The 12486-nt window shown below is 38.4% G+C and overlaps 1 protein-coding gene across 1 annotated transcript; it reads right to left on the bottom strand.

Moving 5' to 3' along the window:
- Positions 1 to 606: 606 nt before the first annotated feature.
- Positions 607 to 10349, bottom strand: ctsf (cathepsin F). Its single transcript, XM_023268827.3, has 14 exons — positions 9961 to 10349; positions 8657 to 8767; positions 8034 to 8115; positions 5937 to 5998; positions 5693 to 5765; positions 4612 to 4725; positions 4318 to 4466; positions 4121 to 4217; positions 3925 to 4005; positions 3610 to 3729; positions 3288 to 3352; positions 2138 to 2228; positions 1914 to 1972; positions 607 to 1220 (listed from the first exon to the last, which is right to left on the bottom strand). Exons 1-14 carry the CDS (start codon positions 10189 to 10191, stop codon positions 1146 to 1148), a joined length of 1410 nt encoding a protein of 469 aa, XP_023124595.1. The 5' UTR covers positions 10192 to 10349; the 3' UTR covers positions 607 to 1145.
- Positions 10350 to 12486: the final 2137 nt, after the last annotated feature.

Below are 12486 nucleotides of genomic sequence, written 5' to 3'. Positions count from 1 at the left end.
TCATTACTCCCTTCCATGAACAGTGGTGGTTTAGGATTTCAGTAACATTTAATTATGTTCCTCTATTGTGAGTCAAGTGTGCCACAACTCGTGTTTTTCTTCACAATACTTCAAAACGTGTAAAAAGTCTTGTTACCTTCACTTTCATATATGGTATTTAGACATTTGAAGTTGATTGTAGCTGATGACTGATTTCATTTTATACGCAATAAAAGTTGCATTTGTATTAGGTGTTGATGATTTTTAGGGCCGATATGGGCCTAAAGTTGGTTGAAATGCTTTTATTTATGTTTTATCTTTCAAAATCTTAATTAAAAAAGAACTTTTAAGCATTTATCCTTTGGTATTTATAAATATTGTTGGTGGGACATTGCCTGAGATTACAGACAGAGAGAGGTGATTACATTATAGGAAAAGTAGAGCATTCTTTTTTTGTAAACCCAGAGTCATTTTTTTTTAAAATAAAAGAACAGCAATACCAATAATCAGAAAAATGCTAAATATCAGATCTGATAAATGGCCAGACTGATAGTCGATTAGACCATAATTTTTATATATTAATCTACTGATTTATTGTTCCAGTGTACATAAGAAACAGACAAACAATGGGATTTCACACTTTTTTATTCAACCTTCACTCATTCTTCACTGTTTTACAGCAGTTAGTAGAATTGCACTGCAGTTTTTATTGTAAGGATCAAATCACAATAAAGTCAAAACCCTATCTTTGAAAAAATCCTTTCAAGTACATAACATTATCACGAACACTGTTAACAAAACATCCAAGAAAACTGAGGAGAAGTCTTACTAGAACTAGCCAGACTTCAAGCACAGATCAGTTACTGGGAGTAGAGATGATGCTAAAACACAGCAGGACTAACGGAATGAACTGCGCACTTAAAATCTAGTTTAAAATTACAATAAGATTTCTTATCAGAGCTAGCTTCACTGAGCTGGTGTGGTTTGGTAAAACTGACATGAGGTGTGAGGCTAGAAGCTGAAATACTCGGCTGGTTTAACGGAAAGGAAACATCAGTCGGGCTGCATGTGCTTCTGATGATGATCTTCATGCATTCTGAGAGGTGCAGCAAGGATGTCGGCTGGTAGTTGTTGTTTATGCGTGAGCTCAATGTGGTGCTGGTGGTTTAGTTGACTACAGCAGATGAGCACATCTTGTTGATGCCACATGCATTGGATCCCCTGTACAGGTAGTAGTAACCCTGTATGAGAGGCAAACAGGGTGTAAAAAACACAAACTTTATTTTCATTTTTCACGTTACAACACAATACAAAACAGTTGTTAACTTTGTTCAGCATCTTCCAACTCGACAGAGCAACACCTTTAGGCTTTAGTCTCATAACCAGTGAGTTGAAGCATCATCTTTCTAACTCATATCATCATCATTATCATTATTTTTTTCACAATAATGATGTACACTGCCGTTCAAAAGTTTGGGGTCATCCAGGGAATTTCATATTTTCCATGAAAACTCACACTTATTCATGTGCTAACATAACTGCACAAGGGTTTTCTAATCATCAATGAGCCTTTCATCACCATTAACTAACACAATGTAGCATTAGAACACAGGAGTGATGGTTGCTGGAAATGTTCCTCTGTACCTCTATGGAGATATTTCATTAAAAATCAGCCGTTCCCAGCTAGAATAGTCATTTACCACATTAACAATGTCTACACTGTATTTCTGATTAATTTATCTTCGATGAAAAAAAACAGTTTTTCTTTCAAAAATAAAGACATTTCTAAATGACCCCAAACTTTTGAACAGTAGTGTACACTGTAATGCTGTGCAAACTTTAAGCAACAACTTTAATTTTAATGTCAGTATGGGGTTTTTATTTGATGTATTTTAAGTAAAACCTTTGCCAGTAGGTGCTGGAGTCTTCCTTACCTGCTCTCCATAATCCTCCCCCCAGCTGTTTTTGATGGCCCAGAAGGGGATACCTTTACCTGAAAACACAAAAACGTCCATACGTGTCAACTAACTTCATCCTGCAGCTTGTTTTACAAACTTCTGATTCTTCATGGCCATAAAAATGCATCTTTCCATTGTCATTACTAAGCACTGGGTAAAAAGAAAAAAAGCGAGGATGACAACAGGATTTAAATACTTACGTTCTCCGTATCCCACCATCAGCACAGCGTGGTCGATCATCCAGGGGTTGCAGAAGATCTTCAGAGGGTGAGACACACCCTTTCTGTAGAACTACAGGAATTCAGAAGATAACTAAAGTGAGTAAAATGTGATTGTGTGCTGCTGATCATTCAATTCTAGTGAAAATCAGATGCATCTTGACAATCTCTTTATGTGTAGTTTACTTGGAGGTGATGGTAGTTAATTATAACATTATCATAGTAGTAGTTATTAATATGTATTATAGTAGTTGTAGGTGTAACATTATTAATAGTATATTTGTAATAATAATATAGTACTTTTCTAAAGAATGACTAAGTGCTTAACAACAGAGTCAACAGTAAAACATGCCAAATCTATAGAATCACAAGAAAAAATAAACATATAGAAAGGAATGTAACAGTCAAACTGTTATCAGCATCAGTGGTGGGAACATTTTTAAGATTCTTTTCTTAAGTAAACATACCAATATAGCACTGTAAAATACTCCATTACAGGTATAAATCCTACAACTATCAGCACAAAAATGTGGTTGTATTACAGTAAATTTCCTGGTTTGGTCCCTCTGACTGATTATAACATTAGATTACTAATAGTGAAGCATCAGTGTGTCAGCAGCTCGTCACATAATTATTATTAGAGGAAAGAAGAAAAAAAATTCTGATACACAAATCTGTTTTCATTTTTTGGACCTTGTTCTTAATCTTTGGTTTCTTGTGAGAAATTAGCTCATTGCGATGAAACCATGTGAGAAAAAATTCACAATTTGGTGGAACTGTTTACAACTCATACATATCTGAAATCCAACTTGACGACAAGCCAAATATAGTACAAACTACTGGTTCAACATTTAACAATTTGCTGTATTTTAAAGCTTATTATATATGATATATGATCTATTGTGTGAAATCCTCATCTTAACAGTAACTAAGGCTGCCAGATAAATGTAGTGGAGTAGAAGCTACAATATTTCCCTCTGACATGTAGCTGAGTTAAAGTGTAAAGTAACATAAAATGCAAATACTCAAGTAAGGTATAAGTACCTCAGAAATGTACTTAAGTACAGTGCTTGAGTAAATATACTTAGCATAAGATGCATAAGATATACAGACGCATTGCAAACAAACTTACCTGCATAGCAAAAGCATTCAGGGCAACAGAGATCGGTCCATTTTCAGCCAACCAAGCAGCAATTTCTGGGGAGGAAAAAATCTCAATGAATCATTTATCAGCCCTTTTTTCACACTGCAACACACTGCTGCATGTTCTAGTTACCTTCAGACTGAAAAAGACACATCCATCTAGTGACGTCATTGTTTTTGCACATTAACACTGATTAGTGTCTAACCACTCTCACATGTGCTCATTCTTGCTGTGCATTTCATTCAGAGTTTCTGCTGACATATTTCTCTCCTCTTTCTTCGTCATGTCTCTATTTTTTTGGCCCACTCACCCTTCTCATCTTTGGACAGCTCCACAGAGCTGTTGATGTAGGCGACCACCTTCCCTGTGGTGAAGTCACACGTCTGCTTGTGCCCGGTGTAGGAGTAATCACTTTCAGTCTCCACACCACCTTAACCACACACCAGAGACAAAGAGCAAAAGATTTCATGTTTGCGCTCAGCTTTCGTTTTGATTTTCAGAAATCCTTTTCTTTGAACCTCAGCTTTATGAAGGCCTGTGTAATCCTCTTTTACCTATCGTCAAAAATAGCCAAAACAGAAACCAGATGTTTGAAAATGGTTGGTTGAGCACATTGGTTTCTTACCCAGCTTCTCAATGGCTTCATAAGCGTTTGATGGCAGGCCACCTCTGCACGCCTGGTCAAGCCCATCACAGTCCACCAGCTCTGAGGAACAAATCAACGCACCAATCAAACCATGACTTTCTTTCTTTTGGCACGTGAGAAAGTTATTGAACAACTGTATCATCTGTGTTTGTTCAGATCTACATATGTACGTTACCTTGTTCAGAAAGTGACAGCAGTGTTCCATTCTTCAGGAACCACTGGCCTTCAATGTTGCCGATGACAGAAAAAGCCCAGCAGGACCCACACATGCCCTGCGAGACACACAACCCAGTCAGCACCACGGTATCCTTTAGTCTTTATTAAAACCCTATTTAGGGTCACTGCTTCATAATTAACTGTGGTTGTTGGCACCTGGTTCTTAACGGGACTAACACCTCCGTGATCACGCCAATCCCAGCTGTCAGGGGCGGGGCCTTGGACCGGAGCGGCTGGTTTCATTGGTCGATGGAGAGTCCACTGACTGAGCAGCGGGTTCAGGTAAGTAGAGCGAAACTCCTCCTCTGTAGAAAAGCAGAATGAGAGCAGACAGATCTTCATGTTACTTAAGAAGAAGTTTCTGAAGCAAAGCTGAAGCAACACATGAAAAGCAGAAGGTGCATTTCCTCTTCAGAAACTGTGCAAATAAATGCACAAGCAGTCACGCACCAGTTAGGTCACTGAACTTGGTGACTCCATATTCAGCTGAACCTTGATCCAAAGACTGGAGCTTCTCAGCAGTTTTCAGGTTCTGGTGGAAGATGCGCAGACGATGGTCGGCCTCTGCGAAGTCAAAGACACACAATTAAAGAATCATCTGACACTTGACAATGAAACACTGTTTTACTGCCTTGTACATTAAGTGACACTTGCATATTACAGTCAGTGAGTAGATGTTTTCATCTGGGCTGATTCTGAAAGTAAAACAAACTTTCATTCCCTTAACGTTGTTTTTTTTCAATGTATTTTACAATGTGTTGGATACTCCAGTTCTCCTTCATAATAAATTCATTTTAATCTTGTATTCAGCAAATCCACCTACAGTATTTGTCAAGCTAAAATGTCAGCATCACTCCGGAATATTTTCTAATCTTAAAACCGGAATGAGGAACTTTTAAATATAAAAGTTAGAAATTAAATTACATTCAAGCCCTTAGCAAATACAATGCTGAGTAAATCTATGGGCAGAAATTTGGCCACCAGAAACTGGATATAATTACAGCATAAAAAAGACTGATGGTGCTGACAGTGTTTATGTAATTACTCTCACTTCCATAAGGGGGAGACAAATGTTCTGCACTGCAGGTTTAAGCAACCAAGTGGTTTATATCAAAACACTGTAGCTATAACTATTTCTACAAAACTGAGAATCTGATCTGTACTGACTGTTTGACATGTAAACTATTCAAGACCTAAGACATAAAACAAAAGCATTACAACCTTTCTTTGTATTTGTGTTACAGTTTGCCATTAATCCTGGTTTACCTGTTCATCTTACTATTTTGATTTCTAAAACTGTAGTCACATTTATGTGGTAATATTATTCAAATCATTATGAACAACTCATAAACAGGAAATGCCCAGTGATTGCAAAGGTTCTGACTCTATGGAGGTTATTGAGAATATGTTTGTGTTTTCATACACAATGGGCTGTGGGTACAGAAAGTACTGTGTGTGTCGACAGGAATGTGACACACTATTGCCCCACTGTCTGGTATGTACAAGGTATGAATATGTGTCAGTCACTCACCCTCCTGGCTGCTGTAGTCTTTATTATATCTAACCATGAACTCTTTAAACTGGCCCAGCAGCTCCACAGACTCCTAACAGATAAAAAACAATCACACAGAATCAACAACACAAATCTTATCGTCAAAGTTCAAACTGAAAAAAGCAGATTACACAACCAATTGATTGCAGCAGCAATAACAAGACAAAACTTATGAGTATTTTTTGGTCAGTGCTGTTATTGATCTGAATATGATTATTTTTACCTCCAGGGGCTGACTGGTGGATGGATCCTCCACCTTGTTGGTTTCTTCTACTTCAAGTTCAGCTGATGACAGGAACATCCAGAAAAACATGTAAGTGTTAATGCATCTAACATCTATATGTGTGCTTCATGCATTTAAATTGTCACTGACTCCATTGCTGACTATTTTTTAAGTCAAATAAATGATAAGTAAAGACTGAATAACACTTTTTGACATGGTTAATCATCTTGTAAGTCTCACAAACTGGGACAACAGTGAGCCTTACATAAGTCGTATTGTTGCATAGACTTTGTTCTGTTTACATTTAGACATGGACTTGTCACTATTTTACCCTCATTTATCTGTCTGATCAGCACAACTTATTAACCACATTTGTAAACATTAATGTTATAAAATACGAAGGTCAGATTTTTCAAACAAATTTCATGCACTAACTGGTTAGTTGGTCAAAAAAAATACTGTAAAGCGGTGCTTTAAAGAGATACTGTCAACTGACACCTGGTTTTTGAGCTCTAAATAAATGAAATGCTGGTGGTAACTTTAACATTTCTACCATTAAAAAAGAAATCTGAATTTTATGGATTTAAAATGACTATGATCTACTGTTTGAAATTATTCTGAACCTTGCAAGGCCAGCGCTGACAGATTCAACTGTCCGGGGCTTTAGAGTGTTTATTAAGACAGGATGTAGCCATTTTAATTTACTTAAACCTGTATTTTTTTCTAATGTCCAACAAGAGGCGACTCCTCTGGTTGCAAAAAGACGTCTGATTGTATAGATGTCTAAGAGAAAATGACCCACCTCTCACTTGATTTGCTGATTTGTTAAGCAGAGTTTATGGGTTCAATAGTTAGTTTTCAGTTTCCTTTTGTACAGCACGATATGCATTAAGTACATTTTGGCCCAATTTAGAGTAAAATAAATGACAGAGCAGAGTTTGCTTTCGGACAGAGCTACCTTGTGATAGACAAGTCACTACCATATGGACATGTGTGAGGTTTCTAACCGTTCTCAGTGAGCTCCGCCCTTCACTCATCACGTCTGGTTTCAAATGACCGATATAGTAAGCGCCCAGACAGCTCAGCCAGCAAAGCGGGTGACCCGTAAACTAGAGCTATAGTCCCCAATGCAGCGGTCATAGGTTTGAATCCAGCCCATAGCCATTTGCTGCATGTCATTCCCCCACTCTTTTACCCATATTTCCTGACTCTCTCTCCATTGTCCTATGCATAATAACGGCCAAAAAATTACTTGAAAAAAAAAAAAAAGACCAATATAGTAAGGGCCAAAATGCAAATTTGAGGCTTCAAAACTAGAGATATGTCCATCTTTTAAATGAAGTCTACTCACCATTCACAGAAGTTTACATGAGTTTTTGCTAACCGTCTACTTAGTATTTTTACTGCTGCTGCTGTGGGTCGGATCTGTGCTTTTAAAGCCTGTAGAAACACCACGGGGCTACGTTCTATTCCTTTACACTCTCATCCTACCCTTCTTTAAAGTAATATTTCCACTCAACGACTGCCACCATCCTCTCTTGCACTTGCATTGCCTCAGCTTCAAGACCTGTGGATTTGGGCTGAAGCTATGGATTAATACAACTCTGGACCACTGTGGTCATCCACTAATATCACTTTAAGGGGATTCTAAAGGGAAAACATTCTCTGTGGGGTGACAGTTTTTCATTCTCTATATTTCCCTAGTCTTGGAATGTCACTCAGCTACTCTTTCTCCCTTCTAAGCACATTGCCTACTAATCAGCCTTTTTAAAAAATATGCAGTGGGTGGAGTTAGCTTAGCACTGGACCTGAAGTTACACTTTAAAGATTAATTTTTATACGTGCTTCAGTTTAACCAGTTAAATTCGGCTGGTGTCATTCTGCTGCAATAACACTGAAAATAGCAGATCAGCATAATTCCACTGAACCGAGACCTCCTGAGGTAAAATACCATTGCAAAGGAAAACCACCTTTCCCTGTGAGCTGCATCTGTGTGGTTCAGCTCTATTTTGCCCCCAGAACTGTTGTAACCTAAAGTCATGAATCTCACATGCTGAATGATCAATCTGTTTGACTGCTTCCAAGCTGCTGACTGACCTTTAGGCTGGCACTTCTGTTTGAGCAGGGTTGAGGTGCCCTGCCAGGGAATGTCCCAAACTTCAAACACGCATACTTCAGTCTGAAACAACCAAAAATTAAAACAGAGGACAGCATTAACAGAAATTAATGTCATATATAGTATATATACATTCTTAAAGTATGTAGAATCATGAGTTTACTGCTTATCAAACAGAGCTAGACATTTCTATTTCTTGTAAATGGCTGCATTTAGAGCATATGTTTGGTTCCTTGACTTTTATTCTACAAAGAAACAGAAAAATAGGTTTATGTGTTTACCCTTATGTGCTCATGAATGCATGTGGGCATGAGGCATGAGTGTGCTGGGGGTTACTCCAAGTCAAATTCAAATCACAAGATCAGATGCCTGCTGACACCTCGGCTGAGCAAACACAAATACTTTGCTGCGACATTAAATCAATACAGCTAGATGCACACACAAGCAGATTTCCACTTCTTAGTGAAATTCTACAACCATGCCAACAAGCTATTTTCTCTCCATGGCTTAATCTCTTTATGTCTCACACACACACACACACACACACACACACACACACACACACACACACACACACACACACACACACACACACAAGTCGTACCTTAAGTTTCTGTGACTCAGGATAGAAGTCACATGTCCTGAGCATGGCGGATTTCTTACACTGAGTGTTGCTCAGTTCCACTGTTACTGTGTAGCGAATACCCTTAACCAGCTGGAAGACAGATAAACACACACTTAGAACAGAAACTTTTCATTTACAAATATATTTTGCCCTATTTCTTCAGATGTGACTTGGATAAACCAAAGAACTGCACTTTCCTTAAGAACAAAGTGTATTTTCTTTTACTATAAACACACACAAAGACACGAGAAGTATGTTTAATTAAACATTTTTTCGGTTTTAATTAAATTATAACAGACTAAGGCTTTGTTACATATATGAAATCTTAAAAGGGGCAACTTTCCCAAGATAAATGTTAGATACACTTACAGAAATTCTTTATTAATGTATTTTACTAACACTTAAATTATTGACAGTTAATTTTGAAACAGTGGGCCCAGGACAAGTCATAATTAGATGACAACTTTACAGTAACTTTAATAAAACTGATATTTAATTGGCGTAGAAATAATATCACACTACTTGGTGCTACAGCAAGTTAATATTGCATTACATTGCTAGCTTTGCATAAATAGCTACTTAGACTTTTAGACGGATAATAATGTTATGTGGTACTGTAATGTTATGTTATGAGATGATGGTGTGCATAACTTCGGTTTACCCTACTAATGTCCGAACGGTCTTTATTCAGACTAAGCCTACTGTAAATGTATATTTGTTAAGGTGGATTCTAGATCCTCCTTTAGCTGCATGGACACTACACTGTTACAGGCCTGACTGCACTGATGGATGCGCTGATAAACAACTGTTTGTGTTTAGCACTTTAAACTCAATGACATGACTTCCGGTCAGAATGAAAAAATAAAACATGTTGACAGAGGTCTACTGCGTATGACTTTATTTTTTGAGGCTTTTCAGAAATATCTAAAATCGAAACAAATCACTAAGTTACAATTTATTAAGACTTAACTGAACTCGTTCATTCTTTTTATTGTACAAACGTGAAAACTCGCGCTGCAGCAACTTAATACTATTATTTTGTTGTTTCCTGTGTGTGTTTTTAAGCTAACTATCGCTACCTTGACGCAGCTTTAATTAGCTCCCGGTAGCTCTGTTGTTGACAAAGAACTGAGCACAAACAACTGTTCTGTCACTGTAATAAACCGTTAAATAACTGATATTCTACCATCATACTCGCATAATATGTCGATATGAGTCGACGACGTATTGAATAACCAAACCTGACGGGCTAAGCTAATGTAACCGAGCTCTGTGCTGTCTACCTGCTTAGTGGCGGAGATGAACCGGCTGACTCTGCGGAGGTGCATGGCGTTGGAGCCCCGGTTGTAGCGCTCCTCTGCGAAGAGCAGCGCCTTTTTCAAGCCCGGATCCGATTCCTGCAGCCGGATCGGAGAGCCGGGAGGCCCGAACAGAGGCCGGTCGAGGTCCTCGCCGAGTCCGAGCACCGAGCCCAGCACCGCGGCCAGAGCCAGCCAGAGGAATCCCAGCTCCATGTCGGTTCCTGTGTGCTGTCAGACGGAAGAGAGACCGATGTCCGGTCTGCGATCCGTTAAAACGGAGAAATGTTTGTTTTGGTGAGACAAAAATCGATAAGTCAGCAGCAGCAGTGGTACAATAGACACAGCCTTGTTGCCAAACAGATCTGAGGCTGAGGGAGGAGACAGTTGGTATTAACGGTGGGGGCGTGTTCAAAAACACAACACACTGCATTACTCATTTATTACAAAGTCACATTATACATCTCTTATGACAGGTTACCTCACTGTTTATAAATAGGATGCAACAGAACCTCCTGGTAATTATATCTGTATGTACAACTTTATATATTACATCTATAGTCATTATAAACAGAGCACACAGACGAGTTGGGTAAACCTGAGTTGACCACTCTCTCAGAACAATGTCAATTCTTTTTTATTTTTTGGAACGTAATGAATCATACCAGACTACAGCTTTGATATTATATAACTAAATGTGAAATCCTCCTGGGGAAGAAGCTCTCAAGTCACTTTGAGCAATACAAATATGTTAAAGATTCACTATATTCTCAATTTTAACGTTCCTCTGACTCCTAACTGCAACATGAATGTTAGATAACAGAAATAATTAGAAATTTTTTCTTTTAGAACTATGATTTTTGTCAATTCATTAACTATTTAGGGGCCTGTGGGACAACAGTTGGTCATTGATATTTAAATTATGGCATTAATTTAAAATCAACAGGGATGTTTAGCCAACAGTAACAAAGAATTTGTTAAATGCTACAGCATTAACCTAGAACAAACTACATAGCCAGTTATCTGGTGCTACAGCAAGCTAATATAGCATAACATTACTAACTTAACCTAATGGCGGCTAATTAGCTGGTTAGCTAGTGGTACAGCACGCTAATAAAGCATAACGTAATTAACAGGAGTATAAAACTGGGAAACCCCCCCCCCAAAAAAAACACACAAGGTGACTTTATAATATTAACACCTACCGTACCCTTCATTTCAGTGTAATTTGAAATGACTTGAGTTTGAAAAACTCAAATGAGATTTATTTTTATCACTTTTAAACAACCCCAATAGACCACAGTGCTGTACATGTTATCAGACAGACAGCGACAAAACACAATTAAACTTGTAAAATCTAATTTTAAGACAAAATGAAATAGAATGAAATACTAAAATAGAGTGACAGAAGAAGAAAAACAGGCAAAAAACCCGAAAGCCAACAAACAAAAATTATTTTTTTAAAACGTTGAGTGAAACTGATGTGAATGTAAAGAATTTAGGCTATAAATAAATGAATTACACATTGTTTCAGAGTCAGCAATTTGTGCTTTAATGGATGAAGATCCATCCATCCATCCATTATCTATACACCGCTTAATCCTCATTAGGGTCACGGAGAGCTGGAGTTTATCCCAGCTGACTCAGGGCAAAGGCAGGAGACACCCTGGAGTCTGGACAGGTTGCCAGTCTATCACAGGGACACATATAGAGACAAATAATCACACTCACATTCACACAGATCCCAGGACCGGCATCTTTCTGCATGGAGTTTCCTTGTTCTCTCTGTGCCTGTGTGGGTTTTCTCCATGTACTTCAGCTTCCTCCCACATTCCAAAAACATGCTGGGGTTAATTGGTAACTCTAAATTGTCCGTAAGTGTGAATGTGATTTTGATTGTCTCAATGTCTAGCCCTGTGATAGACTGGTGACCTGTCCAGGGTGTCCCCTGTCTTCACCCTCAGTCAGCTGGGATAGACTGCAGCTCCCCCGTGCTCCTTATGAGGTATATAGATGTATAGCTAATGGATGGATGGATGATATGTAAATAGGATTATTCAGAGCTGGATATCGTGTTCCTTGATTTCCAGTTCACGAGAATAGCTGTCTTACCATTTATTAGAGCTATGGACATTGTTTTACTGCATCTGTTGTTGATGTGTTGGACAAATCTCCTAGTAATCACCTTTTTTTAAGTTCTTTTTTTTGGGCATTTTTAGCCTTTATTATAGAGGAAAGTAGAGAGAGGCAGGAAACATAGGGAGAAGAGTGGGAGAAGGACATGCAGCAATCACATGGCCTCTGCCTCGGGGACTAACTCCTGTTTATGGGTTGCCCGCTCAACCAGGTGAGCTACCGGGGCGCCCTAGGAATCACCTCTGAAGAATAACAGTCTTCAATAGCCTGCTCTGTGGCTAAAAAGTTGAAAGGGTTATGTTGTAGTGTGTACGCTATTAAGTGTCATGTACAGTCGTGAAAAAATTATGACACCCCAGGAAATATTCAGTTCCT

This window comes from Amphiprion ocellaris, chromosome 13, assembly GCF_022539595.1.
Source record: "Amphiprion ocellaris isolate individual 3 ecotype Okinawa chromosome 13, ASM2253959v1, whole genome shotgun sequence".
NCBI lineage: Eukaryota > Metazoa > Chordata > Actinopteri > Pomacentridae > Amphiprion > Amphiprion ocellaris.
This window is presented reverse-complemented; position numbering and strand designations above follow the sequence as displayed.

Coding starts and splice junctions, on each gene's coding strand:
- ctsf (XM_023268827.3), bottom strand. CDS start 10,191: ATGGAGCTGGGATTCCTCTGGCTGGCTCTGGCCGCGGTGCTGGGCTCG. Junction 5,999..8,033: donor ACAGAAGTGCCAGCCTAAAG/GTCAGTCAGCAG, acceptor TCCTGTCATCAG/CTGAACTTGAAGTAGAAGAA. Junction 3,730..3,924: donor TGAAGCCATTGAGAAGCTGG/GTAAGAAACCAA, acceptor TGTGTGGTTAAG/GTGGTGTGGAGACTGAAAGT.